At 32.7% G+C, this 18566-nt stretch overlaps 1 protein-coding gene across 1 annotated transcript in view; it reads right to left on the bottom strand.

Moving 5' to 3' along the window:
• Window positions 1-18566, bottom strand: part of LOC124363499 (BTB/POZ domain-containing protein 10) — a 53913-nt gene that overhangs the window by 5197 nt on the left and 30150 nt on the right. Inside the window, 4 exon segments of the mRNA XM_046818750.1 lie at window positions 1803-2024; window positions 2026-2051; window positions 6009-6206; window positions 12666-12883. Of these exon segments, the coding sequence (XP_046674706.1) occupies window positions 1803-2024; window positions 2026-2051; window positions 6009-6206; window positions 12666-12883 (664 nt within the window).

Genomic DNA, 18566 nt, shown 5'->3' on the forward strand with positions numbered 1-18566 from the left:
GTATTATAGCATATCATTGGAAAATAAAATAAAAATAACTGATTCTAGAACCGAACCCTGAAGCACCCCACTTGTTATTGCCTTGGGCCTGGATTTCACATAGTGTACCATGTTGTTGGATGCTTGTCTGTTCTAGATGTATTCTCTAGATGTATTAATCTTGCAAGAATCACTTTTTCGATTACCTGAGAGAAGGGAGAGACTAGAGATATGGGTCTATAATTTGTTGGATCTGTTAGTGAGCCTATTTTGTATTTATGATAGACTTTTGAATGTTTTAGACCACTTTGGAATAACTCTTCTTGAATTGATTTATTAATAATGCTTGTTAATGGAGCTATGAGTTATTTGGAGTAGATTTATACAAGTTGTGGAAAAGACAAAGATCATCCAGTCATAAAGACCACTTTGGTTTCAATGACTGAATTATTTTTTATATTTCTTCTGGATTGGTGAATAATAGTTCTGTGAGATATTCATTGCATCTGAATGTGACTAGATTGCTTGTGGCAGCTTTTGTTACATTGCCTTTAACAAAAGGCAATGCAACAAAATATATGCGTTGCGTCATCAGCAACGCATATGAAGTAGTTATTTAGTTGTTCCGCTACTTTAAGAGGGTTGTTCAGTAACTTTCCATTCACATTCAGCTGAATCTGAGGCTCTCTTTGTCCTTGTTTCTTTTGTTATTTATTTATCATGGCCCACGTATCTTTTGATTAGTTTTGAGATGTTTCTATGTATTTTATAGTAGCTTGTTTTTACAGGGATTTTAATTTTAGGTCATACTTTTTCTTTGCAGCAGTGCAGATTGCTTTTTCTTCAATATCTCCTGTCCGTTCAAATCTAGTGAGAGCTTGCAGATAGGCTTGCATTAGCAAAAGTGCCTCTTTGTTGCTATACACATTTGAGTTTTTCTTTTTTCTTGGCCTTTTTTTTGGTCAGGCTATATCTATACTTGCATAGAATGAGTTGTAAAAATTATTGTAGGCTTGGTCAAAATTTGTGGCATTATGGACTTTATCTCCATATATTACACTGTATTTTGTAGTCTAATTGTCTCTGATGTCAAAACTACTTCAAGAATTCATTTTGAGATTTATGGTCACCAACTTATTTTGGATCTCTTCAAACAAACAATACTCCAAATTCCAGGGTCAAATTTTGTGACAGCGTCAGATTTCAGACACTGTTAAGAGGAAGCTGAACTGGAGCTAAACTCAATCACAAGTTCAGTCCTGTCCAAAAGCAGAGATATTAATACATTTCTAAGTTTTCCTGAATCCAAAAATGACAATATTTAGTTGTGCTGACAACATATATTTTGAAGTCTCCAGTTTTGTCAATTGGTGAATTTCATATCATCTAACTTTGTTTTCAAAATAACCTGAAATAGACTATAGACTGATAAAACCAGAAAATATTGCAATCATTACTATTTTCCAATTATTTTAGTTACATGTGTCATAAAAAGTTTCATCAATCAGGTTATAGGAAAGGCAGAAGAGTTTTTAAGATGTTTTTGTTATTCTTAATGACGTTTGAACCTTAGGTAAAAAAAGGTTATAGAGAGCCAGAGAGGTTATTGGGCAATACTGTAAGATAAATGCTTTTGGAGCTGATTTTTATCACTAAATTAAATCAAGCATGTTTCGTTTTGGATAATAATAATTTGCATTGTATAAAAATTGTACATTTCCAAAGCAGCAATCGTAAAATACTTAACTTTCAATGAGTTACTACGAAACTACTCAATGACGCTATGTCACTATTTTAACATTTTACACAAAATTATTACAAACCTGAAAATCAACATGTCTACTTTTGGCTTCTTCTTTCTCCCAGGACATGTGTATGAAAGGTCTTTGGACGTAATTATATATCACATCTGCCCTACCACCTGCTCTCTTCTTTATCTTCTCTTTGTAGGTGGGGTAACCTTCAATGCCTAATCTTATCTTCTTCAGCCCTCTTTCCTTCATAACTTGCTTGGCAACGTCTCTATTCTCAATATATTTGAAAAAACCTGTACATAGCCGTGCTGTTTACAGCTGAAACACAACAAAAGTACATTTACAAATTTTTTTTATTATATCAAAAATATATTTTACTACTGATTTTAAACTTATAAGTATTGGTTTGTTACAAGATGAAAATTGAGATCACACAATAAACACTGCCAGAAGTAATTTTTATATAATCAAGATAAATTGGCTGAAAGGTCTTCTTGCCAGGGTATACCTAACCTAGGTAAATTTTAACACAATTACGGGTACAACGATTGCTGAGACTAAGTGAACATTTTTAAAGTGTAATATGACAGTATTGCAAGATGAGAGAATTCCATCATTCCATACTTTTCTCACTTTTCCTCTGTAAATAAACAAATTTATAGTTACAGGATGCACCAGAAATGCCCACTCTTGTACTCAATTTATCTTTAAAAAAAATATAGTCTGATTTAAAAATATATTTTTTTCTATATACTTAAAAATGCCTGACGTATCAGTAAATTGAGAGCAATATAACAGGCAAGCAAGGTTTTGGGGAGACAGGGATGACATCTGAATCATAGTCTAAATATAGTAAATGTGGCTCAGATAGAGTGATAACAATACCTCAGTCATTGTCTACAATCAGTCCACCACCATGTGTCTCAACCCATGTCACTAACCTGCTCTATCACTTTCACTGACAACCTATAATAAATACCTATCTAATTCAGATGATTCTAAATTTTATACTTAAAACAGTACAGAATATATAATGCAATCCGATATCGTAAAATGTAGTTCTAGTTACCAATATTAATCTATCTAGCTGATGAAATAATATATCAGTATCACTACATAACAAAGAGCGAAACCAACTAAGTGGTTCATCAACGTATCATGTGATCTATATAATATTTATACAAATCTTTGAAAAACTAAATAAAGATTGCTGTTAAAAACACTCAGCTGACTACTAAAGATTATCATGTAATCTATCAAATATTATTAAAGCTCTCAGGAGGTAAATTAAAAAGCAGATCACTATTGCACCTGAGCTCTGGCCACTGTGTGAGATATATCTCATCAGCAGTCTGCAATAAGCTAAGTCTTGACTATTTCCTTTAGAATAAACTGACCTCTATAGACTTACAATTGTGCATGAAGCTATTTTTATATATGGAACACTGAGTTTGATAATGATGCTTGACTCTCCATGAGATTTGAATGAACACTATCTAACATTTTTACATTAGTCTTCGAAAGGTAACTATAATGACTACAAAATCACAGAATAAATAAATTTGTAAACAAACTGAGTATATCCATATGACATTTTAAGATATGATATGTGGTGTGGTTATTAAATAATGAGATTTACGCTGATGTGAATCAAGGAGGCATGTGTGAACTGCCATTAACCCTGGAACTGGCAAACGCCCGATATCGGGCGTTTTAGTCGCATCCTAGATGGCAGCGCCCGATATCGGGCGTTTTAATACGTCTTTTATTTCTCAATGTTACGTACTTAAAACACGATCAAAGAGTATCGGTATTGATACCAATCGAAACAGGAAGGTTCAGTTTATGTAAATAATACACTAATAAATAATTTTATCGTTTCGTTATACGTCCATACGTTTTATAATCTCTGAACTGTTTGTTTACATTCTCCCGCGTACCGCGCTAGTTGCGCGCGCAGCGATGAGACAACTGGTTCATTCAGCTATTGTTATTTCGTCAGCTGCATGGTGTTCTGTCTGGTTTATTGTTTGTTTGAGTTTGTTGTAATGATGGTTGTGTATTTAACACAATAATAGTAAATCTTTTGTCCGTGTTTACGTAATGGATCGTAATTTCCGCGATCGTTCAAGTGACATTCGAGAACTAGTTGAACATGAAATAAGCAACAATGAGGATTCCGATTTAGACATTCAATCAGAACATAATTAAAAAAATATATAATAAAAAATAAAAAAATAGAAAATTAATATAAACTAATAGTTACAAGATTGTACAAATCCAAGTGGGCTTTGAAGTTCTTACTTTTGTTGGTAAGTAGCACTTTCGAATGTCAGTGTATGATTTTTGTATTGTTTACTACATGTAAAAATAAGTACCTTATAAACTATGTGTTGTTTTATTTTTACTCAGAATTAAATGCTCTTCCTTTTCTATATTTTAGATTTTGCATATCACTAACAACAACAATTTTACAAATCAAAAACTTTGAACTAACTTTTCTTTTTTCAAAAATTTTTTTTTTTCATGAAGAGTTAGAGTAAGGTTATTTTTTTGTTTTAATTATATTATGTGAAAAATGTTCCTTGAACAATGCTGAATAAATAAATATATAATATGATATAGGTACTTTATAGTAAACATGTAATAATAAAATAAATATGAGGCAATGTATGAAGTATTAAAACACTCTGCCACTGAGAGAAATATGACCGCCAGTTCCAGGGTTAATTAAAAGCGGTTAAGTGTGTGCCTTTCTCTTTAGTATACAGCTAGTCTCCTTTCTGTAAAATAACACAGTTTAGTCAGAGCCAACATTCAGGTTATTGATGTTATTTTGTTTTGCTGAATAAAATGGTTAGTGTAATAGTAGAGCAATGAATTATTCTTAAATATCACTTTAAACTTGGAAAAACTGCTACTGAAACTTACAATTTACTGAAAGAAGTGTATGGCAATAAATGTTTATTGCAAGCACATGTTTTTTAATGGTTTAAGCGTTTTAAAGATGGTAGAGAAGACATGCAAGATGATTCGCAGTCAGGTCACCCCTCAACAACGGATGAAGATGTCCAGAAAGGTGGTTATTTGATTCAGTCTAACCGTCAATTAAGTATTCATGACAATTTGTGTGCTAAACTGGTGTCTAAAATTCTAACATTTGAACAACAAGAAACTATCAAAAATGTTTGTACTGACACTTTGTATACGATTGAAAATGGCCGAAATTTTTTGGAATCGATAATAACATGTGATGAACCGTGATCCGGAAATTAAGCATCACTCCATGCACTGGAAGAGCCCAACTTCACCAAGAGCCAAAAAAGCTTGAATGATCACGTCAAAATTTAAAACAATGATGATGGTTTGTTTTAATATTCATATTGTGTAACTTTTTTGGGTTCCTGAAGGACAAACAATTATATAACTACCTTGAGGTAACTATGTCAAAGAGTAAAGAAAAATCACCACAAAATGTGGAAAGACAAATCATGGGTTCTCCACCAAGATAATGGGCCAGCTCATTGCGTGTTATCTGTCAAGAGGTTCCTAGCCAAGTACAACATCCCAGTGTTAGAACATTCACCTTATTCACCAGATCTTGCATTGTGTGACTTCTACCAATTCCTTAACGTGAAATGTATATTAAAAGGGATAAGATTTGAGTCTGTGGATACTGTAAAAGAGAATGTAACATTTGTCCTGAAGAAGCTGACAGAAGATGATTTCCAAGATATCTGTTTCCAACAAGAGAAAATTCCCATGGAGCAATAGCATAGCAGATAGAATGGAGCATAGGGATGTAGAAGTAGTGTACTTTTTAGAACTTCAGTCTCATTATTTAATAGCCATGCCTCATATAGTAACACATTTAGCCTATCACAACATTATTACTTGGTGACTTGATATGTAGAATTGAATATTTTAATACTGCTATGAAGCCCAATTTAATAAACAAAAATAAGAATGTTAATATGTGGGAAGATATCTTAAGAAAGATTACATCTGTAGACTTTAAATTTAGCAAGAAACCCTACACTTTCTTAATATTATGAAAAAAGCCCCTTGGATTTACTAAGCAAAATTTTAACCAAGTAAATAATGTAATTAAAAATGGTTGACCTTTAGGATTACAAAATAGAATTAGAATAGCTTTAAAATAATTTACAGCTAATTGTTAAGGGCCTTAAAAACCAGACATCTAACATGTTCCAGTTAAAAGAGTTAATAAATTATTAATACTCATTATTTTCACTTATTATCTAGGCTACTCACTCTGTGAATACTCTTCTCCCATCTGTGGCGGATACTCCTCATCCCAGTCCACCGAGTCATCATCTAAAAGCACCACAACATGACACTCACGGTCGCCGCGCTGCGCAGAGTTCACCATCAGTGGCAAGATCAGCTCTTCTAGGAACACTTCAAACTGGCAGCGGGCTCCCTCATTGGACAACTCGTGCAGCAAACCTCCTGCGGACAGAGTCACTATCAGGGCTGGAACAGTATCTTTGGACTTAAAACATTGTCCTGTTCAGTTTAGATACTTGAAAATGAACTATGGATATAGTTACCAGAACCTATCTTGTATAGTAGGGCAAACTCTGTGTAGCTACTTCAAACACTTTAAATATTGCATCCGATCCTGTGTTCTGGAAACAAGTTGGTAGTTTTAGGATTTATTGGATAAGAAATAAGTTATATTGCCTCGGCTTTGAATAGGTAGAAATATTTTGCTTTCACACAATGTTAACATTATATTACATATATTAAACATGCATACTTTTTAAACGTATTATCAGATAGCTTAATAATTTTCATACAAATTGTTGTGCCAAGTTTACATTTAACATACACTTTCCATTTGGCACATTTTTTTATTTAAGTTTGGAAATCAATAATATAATTTCAAAATTATGACCAATTGAGTTTTTTACCGTCTATAACTTTACATTGAAGATTATGGATCCATTTTTCATATAAAAAGTGTTTACAGGTACGTTCAACATAAATTTCAAAAATAAACAATCCAACACGGAAGAGATAGAACACCATTTATCATTCACAGCGCAATCCAACAACCAGACCTATTTACTACTGACAGGACACTGTGCATACTATTTCCTGGGCCTAATATTATTAACCACAATGAGAGATTTGGAGTGTTTTTGATCAAATATACTTTTGAAATGTTTATTTTGCACAGAATCTTTCTGTACAAAAAACAAAATTCATTTATTTATTTGTTCATTTATTTTCTGTAAACAAAATTCAAGAGACTTATCCTAAATAAATTTTTAAGTGGCACATCCTTTTGAGGACCAACGTTTTTTAAGTTATTTTTTAACAGTAGAAAAATATTTATTGTATTTTTTAAAATGGATGTTCAAAACAGACATCTGCTAAATATGTATTTTAACTATAAGTATATATTTAGGTGTAAAGTAAAAAAATGAAACAATAGTTTATGCATTTTTAGGGTGGACAAAAACATCAATTTTTATTTAGTTAGAATCAAAATTGAACCGTCAGCCTGAGTGAACTGTCATGACAGACTAAAATAAACAAACAATATAAGACGGTAACTGTTACTTGTAAATAAGCTGATGTGATAAAAGTGTGTAGGCTCTAATAGATAATAATGTTACTAACAACACAATATGCATCAAATTACATAATACATGATTAGAACATAAAGTTAGTGATTGAAATTACATTAATATTGATTCTGTAAAATTAGGTGATCTGTATCTTCAAGAATTTCAACGTCCCGTACAAAACACAATCTGCACTTTAAGTGTTAAATAAACGCAACCAGTTTACCCTTATTATAGACACTGACAGATCAGCCCATAGTACATTTTTGCAAAAAACACAAGTTGGCTGATTAGCAAGTGTTTGTCTGTGACTTCTGTTTATTCTTCATCTTAAAAAACACTCAAATGATCTTCACATAATATGACACTGACATTAATATAACAAGATGTAGAATTATTTGTACTTGTCACGCGTGCTACACGTCCAATCGTTCAGTGGATCAAACGTTGAACGACAAGTGCTACAAGTCCTAGGTTCACCGTTTAGCAATTACTTTTTATTTCATACTTTTTCCACTAGAATGCGCTCAAATGCTCTCAATTATGTTTGGTACTGTTTTGTTTTCACAGTAGTATCCTACAAACAATAACAGCTGGAATTGTATTAGTTGTTACTAAATTGATCTTCACTTGACTTTGTTTCATTTTTAATAAATGACAGTCAGTCGCATTTGTGGTTAACTCTCGTTGTTTTAATCAACAAAACTTTGTCGCCTTTTGCCATTTCTGTAGTGTTAACCCTGCAACTGGCTTTAAGCGATTATCGACGCATTAACTACAGTTTCAAAATGGCACTAAGCTATTTTCGACGCATTAACTATGTCGTAATATGATCTCTCACAGCAAGTCTATTTTTACTTTGTTTGAAGTAAAACATACGTAAATCTAAAGATAAAAATTCAAGGTTTCATATTATACCATAAAACGCTCTATAGTTAAGTTAAATCTTTCATTATAAAATTCTAAACTTGGATGTTCACATTTCCGATTGCCATTTGTTTGCGTAATTTCCGAACACGCTAAAATTACCGTATGTTTGTAAAAATTCCCTATCGTGAGTTTACGTTCTACACGATCGTAAGTGTCGTCGTTGAAAACAGTGTATTCTTGGCTTTCAGGAACATCTTTTCAATAGCCAGTAGGAAAATAAATGTTTTTAAAATAAGCGTTTGAAAAGCTCGTGTTTTGTAAAATCCCAAAATGCCTAATGCGTCGAAAATAGCTTCATTAAATTTTGTTATTTTTGTTACTTTATCGTTGTCTGGAAATAGTGAAAATCATATCAAAACAAAGAAGAAGAATTGCTCTAAGCAACAGTATAATAGACAACGAAGACTATGAACTAGTATTTTATTTTTGTTCTGTTGCGCAATCACCGACTCAGCCAGTAGAGAAGAACAACGCATCGCATGGTTGCCATGTTGATTTCTTTGTTGTTATTACGCCATTGCCGGTATTAGTGTATTGCTTGCTATTTATTAGGATATTTTAGACATTTCGTTATTTAGTGTGTATAAATAAAAGTTTGTTTATTGTTTTTTTTTAATTAGTGAAGTGAAAAATGTAGAGGTTAGGTTAAGTTTTAGGAAATAGGTTGGATTTTTGTGAAACTGAAAATAAGCCTATGTTCACGTAGGTTCAGTGTTTTATAATTTTGTAGACAATTTAATTTGAATTAAAATTAAATTTTGATTTAAATTTATGCAAAGGTATTTATTATAAAAGTGAAAAAGTTTTTTTTTACTTTTTCTGAAGGTATTAGCGTTTTATTTCTATGACCATCGCTTGTTTTATTTTTTTAACAAAAAAATAATATAAATAAAAATACATTGTTGTACATTTTTGTAAACTTCAATAAACGTACTATCTTTATAAATAATATTTGGATGAAAAGAAAATTGTTAGCTAAAAAAGTTAGGCATTTATTTTACAAATTTGATTTTTGTAAAAATTAAAAAAAAAGTTTGTTGCCATATAAAAATATCTTATACAATGTAAACTTCTATAAATGTCATATTTTTCTCTTCTAAATATATTTATCTCTTAGAAAAAAATATTTGTTCATCCAATAGATTCCAAAATGTCAAAATGGTATACATAATAGTGCTATACAAACTTTTTTCAGATTTTGTAGTTTTTATAGATATATTGTTCAAAAGTACCAATAAACTTCTTTTACCTAAATATTTTTTTGTAATTTGTAATTGACGTATATATATAAGCAAACTTTTGTATATTTTAGAATTATTCTAAAAACTTTCATATTACCTGAGAGGGTGCTATACGTTTTGAGAAAAATGTATTCTTTACTAATACTTTTACGTTAATGTGTAAAAAAATAAAAATACATTAAATGATTTAACCTTTAATATTTTTTTTGGAAACTGCATTTATTTCTAAAGACATTGATGTTTTTAAAATGTTTTTATCTTAAAAAATAGATGAGCAGTGATTAAAATACAAAACCCTTACAAAATCACCAAAAAGTGCCTGCCATTTCGGGAAAAATGATGGCCAGTTCCAGGGTTAACCGACATAATTTTGTCTGTCAAACATTCCCTCACATAATCACATCTTATATAATACTGCGGTAACGTATATATTTGCTTCATGCACCATTGGATTTGGGAAGAAAGATGATAACGAAAACTAAAGTTTTATTCCTCTTTGTTATCATGGTTATTAAGTAACAAGTTGATTGTTCCAAACGTACATGAAAATGTTAGCTGTTTGTTGTGAACGCCGTCTCGCCGGTATTATTTACTTTTACGTTAGTAGTTTTATTCATGTTTTAGTGTCGTATTAAATGTGTAGGTTGTTGTTTGATATTGTAATAGTGCAAATATATACATTTTAGAATAAAGATATATCTTTTTCCTGAAATCTGATCAATGATTGGCTCTGAATAGGGTATTTGAATTTGTTTAGCTAAAATTCATTTCACATAGTTTTTTTATTGTTTTTCACTTTTATATTAGTCACGATTATATTATTGCACATTCTAATTCAGCAATGATCAGGCTGATGTAAATAAGGATTAGCTAATATAGTAACACAGTGTATGTCGTGGATTTGAATTTTTTCTAACTGGTGCGCATTATTGCATTTCTTTCATAAATTTGGTATTATTTCATATATTTAGATAATATAGTTTATGGTTTTCTAAAACACCAGTTATAAACAAAAAAAATCCAGTGTTCACCTCACACACCATGCCGAAGTACCAGAAGCTACTATGTACACAAGCAATGTATATATAGCTAACTTTTTCATGTACAAATACAAAAATGTCATCTCAATTGGTTATCAAATAAGAAAGATATTTATTATTTCCCATCGGAAAACAAGTTTAGATTTCATGCACGAACAATATAAATCATAATATTCATTAAACTTTAAGACCCTGTAAAATCATAATCGTACGAGATACAAAGAAGAATTTGGCATGGTTATTTAAATAAATGAATGGAACAACCATGCCAAGTTTCATCAAAATCTGAGACAGTGGGTCATTGTGTGGTTGAACTGACATGGAATGACCCTGCTTCTGCGCAACTGTTGAGATTATTATTCAAATAGATTGTAATAATAGGAATAGTATGTGGATTAGTATTATACTATTAAATCTTAACTGAAGGTCCACTTTTACAAGGAAAATCAACTATTTATTAATTAATATTCATTATGAAACTAGATGTCTACTTTAGAAAGCAATGTTTATTTTAATATTTCAAATGAAGCAATATTTGAAGTCCACAAACTCTGTTATAAGGAAAACAACAATAATATAGTTTAGAACCATTACACTTCATTTGAATTTAAATAATTTTATACAGTTGGCTTTTTATATTCATCCACTATTTTTTTTATTTAATACAAATATATAAATAAATAAAATTAAAATAAAGTTTAATATTTTCTGTCCTAAAATATAACCTATTGGAACTTGTTCCAAAGAATCAGATATTTGTCAATAATGAAAGTGATTACTCATTGTAGGCATTAGTCACAAGTTGTGATGTAAACATTTTTTTTTGCTTTATTTATTTATTTAACCCGTACTTTGCCCTTGCTTAACTAGCTATTGATATAAATAAATAAACGTTTGATTTACAATAATTGCTATTAAGTTTATTTGTCACATACAAGGTTTCGTGGATTATACTGCCATGGGCACATAAAAAAAATTATATCCAACATAGGAAAATTTGAGGTACATGTTAAATTTGAATTTATACAAAAATAGGTTTAAATTTTGAAAAATTTGGAATCATAAATTGGGTAGATCTTACTTGAGTTCAAATCCAGTTTTACTTTGTATGTTCCATTGACACTTATTCATCTTCCAATCATCCTTGTCGGCTTAGTGTAGATTTAATACTGGTAGTAGTAATCTTTGCAGATCTGAGAGTTCTGGTTGTCATCCAATATTCAAGTGTTCATCATCTAGTAAATGTCTTTTCTGTTCTTAGATTCAAAAATCGAGATTCACCAATTTAATACAAATAATAAAAGTATTACTGTATTTAATAACTCAAATTTGTATTAACTTTGATGAGAAATGCTTCTTCTCAGTCTCCTAAGCCATCATTCAAAAGAATAAAAATTCCATTACTGTAAAGTCACCAGCTGATCTAAATTCACTTTATAACTCCAGGTGTTGTAAACTTACTATACATAACAATCTCCTTGATATTAAGATTTAATGTATTGTGTAGTATTTGGTCTAAAAAAATTATTTTTTTATCTGATGATTCAATTTTACAATAGTTTATGTATTTCTATCTTATATGTATGATAATTTGTTTTTTGTTAATTTACTCTAAAATATGTTGCTAGTTTTACTTAATTTCAAAATCTATTGATTTATATATTATGTTTATTGTAAGTTATCAAAATTGCATGGGTGTATGTTCTTCTTCTTGTATGGATTCCTGTGTGTGTGTGTACTTACATGGTATAAACTCCTAAGTTATTTATTAATCTTTTATAAACAAACATAAAATAATATGAACTATTAACTTTTCAAAACAAAACTGTACCAGATGTTTAGTTTTTGTTTTCTACTTTACACACTGTTCAATATTAAAGAATTAGTTTAACATGGTATAACTATGGTTTATAGATTACCAGATTTTCGTTTACTACTCCATCAGAGGGTAAAAATCCATTGATACAAATGTTATATAATAATGGACCTTGTAATTTACATTTCAGGCAGATATACATGACAATCTCACAAAAAGCGCTATAATTTGACTAATCAATACTAGTACAGAGGAAATATTTACTAGTTCAGAATTAAATAAAACTGACAAATTGTGAAGATACTCACTCAGGTTCTGGCATTTGACTGTGTTTGCGTCGAAAGGTACCAGGAGATAGTCACAAGCCTCGCGCAATTCCTGGACACTGACAGTGGGAGGACACCGGATCACATTACCCTTGTAATATTCCAGAATGGCTCTGAACACCATGGCTGAAATCCCATCAGCAACCTCATACTCTTGCCGTTCATTTGGATGCATAAACTCCAAACCAGAACTGAACATTCTGAGACATACATCACAATTTGTTAATTCACTGTAAGTAAATCAACAACTACATATAAGACAAGAAGGTCTCATGTACTGACTTTAGGACATCCAAATTAGTAATGATGTGCGTCCACTGCAGTCAATGTGTTAACTGTGATACATCTTTAACTACAGAAAATGTTGATAACACCTTCTCTGTGACACAATTCATGTACTGACTATAGGACATCCAGATTAGTAATGATGTGCGTCAACTGCAGTCAATGTGTTAACTGTGATACATCTCTAACTACAGAAAATGTTGATAACACCTTCTCTGTGACACAATTCATGTACTGACTATAGGACATCCAGATCAGTAATGATGTGCGTCCACTACAGTCAATGTGTTAACTGTGATACATCTTTAACTACAGAAAATGTTGATAACACCTTCTCTGTGACGCAATTCATGTACTGACTATAGGACATCCAGATTAGTAATTTGATGTGCGTCCACTGCAGTCAATGTGTTAACTGTGATACATCTTTAACTACAGAAAATGTTGATAACACCTTCTCTGTGACACAATTCATGTACTGACTATAAGACATCCAGATTAGTAATGATTTGCGTCCACTGCAGTCAATGTGTTAACTGTGATACATCTTTAACTACAGAAAATGTTGATAACACCTTCTCTGTGACACAATTCATGTACTGACTATAGGACATCCAGATTAGTAATGATGTGCGTCCACTGCAGTCAATGTGTTAACTGTGATACATCTTTAACTACAGAAAATGTTGATAACACCTTCTCTGTGACACAATTCATGTACTGACTATAGGACATCCAGATTAGTAATGATGTGCGTCCACTGCAGTCAATGTGTTAACTGTGATACATCTTTAACTACAGAAAATGTTGATAACACCTTCTCTGTGACACAATTCATGTACTGACTATAGGACATCCAGATTAGTAATGATGTGCGTCCACTGCAGTCAATGTGTTAACTGTGATACATCTTTAACTACAGAAAATGTTGATAACACCTTCTCTGTGACACAATTCATGTACTGACTTTAGGACATCCAGATTAGTAATGATGTGCGTCCACTGCAGTCAATGTGTTAACTGTGATACATCTTTAACTACAGAAAATGTTGATAACACCTTCTCTGTGACACAATTCATGTACTGACTATAGGACATCCAGATTAGTAATGATATGCGTCCACTGCAGTCAATGTGTTAACTGTGATACATCTTTAACTACAGAAAATGTTGATAACACCTTCTCTGTGACACAATTCATGTACTGACTATAGGACATCCAGATTAGTAATGATGTGCGTCCACTGCAGTCAATGTGTTAACTGTGATACATCTTTAACTACAGAAAATGTTGATAACACCTTCTCTGTGACACAATTCATGTACTGACTATAGGACATCCAGATTAGTAATGATGTGCGTCCACTGCAGTCAATGTGTTAACTGTGATACATCTTTAACTACAGAAAATGTTGATAACACCTTCTCTGTGACACAATTCATGTACTGACTATAGGACATCCAGATTAGTAATGATGTGCGTCCACTGCAGTCAATGTGTTAACTGTGATACATCTTTAACTACAGAAAATGTTGATAACACCTTCTCTGTGACACAATTCATGTACTGACTTTAGGACATCCAGATTAGTAATGATGTGCGTCCACTGCAGTCAATGTGTTAACTGTGATACATCTTTAACTACAGAAAATGTTGATAACACCTTCTCTGTGACACAATTCATGTACTGACTATAGGACATCCAGATTAGTAATGATATGCGTCCACTGCAGTCAATGTGTTAACTGTGATACATCTTTAACTACAGAAAATGTTGATAACACCTTCTCTGTGACACAATTCATGTACTGACTTTAGGACATCCAGATTAGTAATGATGTGCGTCCACTGCAGTCAATGTGTTAACTGTGATACATCTTTAACTACAGAAAATGTTGATAACACCTTCTCTGTGACACAATTCATGTACTGACTATAGGACATCCAGATTAGTAATGATATGCGTCCACTGCAGTCAATGTGTTAACTGTGATACATCTTTAACTACAGAAAATGTTGATAACACCTTCTCTGTGACACAATTCATGTACTGACTATAGGACATCGAGATTAGTAATGATGTGTGTCCACTGCAGTCAATGTGTTAACTGTGATACATCTTTAACTACAGAAAATGTTGATAACACCTTCTCTGTGACACAATTCATGTACTGACTATAGGACATCCAGATTAGTAATGATGTGCATCCACTGCAGTCAATGTGTTAACTGTGATACATCTTTAACTACAGAAAATGTTGATAACACCTTCTCTGTGACACAATTCATGTACTGACTATAGGACATCCAGATTAGTAATGATGTGCGTCCACTGCAGTCAATGTGTTAACTGTGATACATCTTTAACTACAGAAAATGTTGATAACACCTTCTCTGTGACACAATTCATGTACTGACTATAGGACATCCAGATTAGTAATGATGTGCGTCCACTGCAGTCAATGTGTTAACTGTGATACATCTTTAACTACAGAAAATGTTGATAACACCTTCTCTGTGACACAATTCATGTACTGACTATAGGACATCCAGATTAGTAATGATATGCGTCCACTGCAGTCAATGTGTTAACTGTGATACATCTTTAACTACAGAAAATGTTGATAACACCTTCTCTGTGACACAATTCATGTACTGACTTTAGGACATCCAGATTAGTAATGATGTGCGTCCACTGCAGTCAATGTGTTAACTGTGATACATCTTTAACTACAGAAAATGTTGATAACACCTTCTCTGTGACACAATTCATGTACTGACTATAGGACATCCAGATTAGTAATGATGTGCGTCCACTGCAGTCAATGTGTTAACTGTGATACATCTTTAACTACAGAAAATGTTGATAACACCTTCTCTGTGACACAATTCATGTACTGACTATAGGACATCCAGATTAGTAATGATGTGCGTCCACTGCAGTCAATGTGTTAACTGTGATACATCTTTAACTACAGAAAATGTTGATAACACCTTCTCTGTGACACAATTCATGTACTGACTATAGGACATCCAGATTAGTAATGATGTGCGTCCACTGCAGTCAATGTGTTAACTGTGATACATCTTTAACTACAGAAAATGTTGATAACACCTTCTCTGTGACACAATTCATGTACTGACTATAGGACATCCAGATTAGTAATGATGTGCGTCCACTGCAGTCAATGTGTTAACTGTGATACATCTTTAACTACAGAAAATGTTGATAACACCTTCTCTGTGACACAATTCATGTACTGACTATAGGACATCCAGATTAGTAATGATGTGCGTCCACTGCAGTCAATGTGTTAACTGTGATACATCTTTAACTACAGAAAATGTTGATAACACCTTCTCTGTGACACAATTCATGTACTGACTATAGGACATCCAGATTAGTAATGATGTGCGTCCACTGCAGTCAATGTGTTAACTGTGATACATCTTTAACTACAGAAAATGTTGATAACACCTTCTCTGTGACACAATTCATGTACTGACTATAGGACATCCAGATTAGTAATGATGTGCGTCCACTGCAGTCAATGTGTTAACTGTGATACATCTTTAACTACAGAAAATGTTGATAACACCTTCTCTGTGACACAATTCATGTACTGACTATAGGACATCCAGATTAGTAATGATGTGCGTCCACTGCAGTCAATGTGTTAACTGTGATACATCTTTAACTACAGAAAATGTTGATAACACCTTCTCTGTGACACAATTCATGTACTGACTATAGGACATCCAGATTAGTAATGATGTGCGTCCACTGCAGTCAATGTGTTAACTGTGATACATCTTTAACTACAGAAAATGTTGATAACACCTTCTCTGTGACACAATTCATGTACTGACTATAGGACATCCAGATTAGTAATGATGTGCGTCCACTGCAGTCAATGTGTTAACTGTGATACATCTTTAACTACAGAAAATGTTGATAACACCTTCTCTGTGACACAATTCATGTACTGACTATAGGACATCCAGATTAGTAATGATATGCGTCCACTGCAGTCAATGTGTTAACTGTGATACATCTTTAACTACAGAAAATGTTGATAACACCTTCTCTGTGACACAATTCATGTACTGACTTTAGGACATCCAGATTAGTAATGATGTGCGTCCACTGCAGTCAATGTGTTAACTGTGATACATCTTTAACTACAGAAAATGTTGATAACACCTTCTCTGTGACACAATTCATGTACTGACTATAGGACATCCAGATTAGTAATGATGTGCGTCCACTGCAGTCAATGTGTTAACTGTGATACATCTTTAACTACAGAAAATGTTGATAACACCTTCTCTGTGACACAATTCATGTACTGACTATAGGACATCCAGATTAGTAATGATGTGCGTCCACTGCAGTCAATGTGTTAACTGTGATACATCTTTAACTACAGAAAATGTTGATAACACCTTCTCTGTGACACAATTCATGTACTGACTATAGGACATCCAGATTAGTAATGATGTGCGTCCACTGCAGTCAATGTGTTAACTGTGATACATCTTTAACTACAGAAAATGTTGATAACACCTTCTCTGTGACACAATTCATGTACTGACTATAGGACATCCAGATTAGTAATGATGTGCGTCCACTGCAGTCAATGTGTTAACTGTGATACATCTTTAACTACAGAAAATGTTGATAACACCTTCTCTGTGACACAATTCATGTACTGACTATAGGACATCCAGATTAGTAATGATATGCGTCCACTGCAGTCAATGTGTTAACTGTGATACATCTTTAACTACAGAAAATGTTGATAACACCTTCTCTGTGACACAATTCATGTACTGACTATAGGACATCCAGATTAGTAATGATGTGCGTCCACTGCAGTCAATGTGTTAACTGTGATACATCTTTAACTACAGAAAATGTTGATAACACCTTCTCTGTGACACAATTCATGTACTGACTATAGGACATCCAGATTAGTAATGATGTGCGTCCACTGCAGTCAATGTGTTAACTGTGATACATCTTTAACTACAGAAAATGTTGATAACACCTTCTCTGTGACACAATTCATGTACTGACTATAGGACATCCAGATTAGTAATGATGTGCGTCCACTGCAGTCAATGTGTTAACTGTGATACATCTTTAACTACAGAAAATGTTGATAACACCTTCTCTGTGACACAATTCATGTACTGACTATAGGACATCCAGATTAGTAATGATGTGCGTCCACTGCAGTCAATGTGTTAACTGTGATACATCTTTAACTACAGAAAATGTTGATAACACCTTCTCTGTGACACAATTCATGTACTGACTATAGGACATCCAGATTAGTAATGATGTGCGTCCACTGCAGTCAATGTGTTAACTGTGATACATCTTTAACTACAGAAAATGTTGATAACACCTTCTCTGTGACACAATTCATGTACTGACTATAGGACATCCAGATTAGTAATGATGTGCGTCCACTGCAGTCAATGTGTTAACTGTGATACATCTTTAACTACAGAAAATGTTGATAACACCTTCTCTGTGACACAATTCATGTACTGACTATAGGACATCCAGATTAGTAATGATGTGCGTC

This window comes from Homalodisca vitripennis, chromosome 1 (assembly GCF_021130785.1).
Source record: "Homalodisca vitripennis isolate AUS2020 chromosome 1, UT_GWSS_2.1, whole genome shotgun sequence".
NCBI classification, from domain to species: domain Eukaryota; kingdom Metazoa; phylum Arthropoda; class Insecta; order Hemiptera; family Cicadellidae; genus Homalodisca; species Homalodisca vitripennis.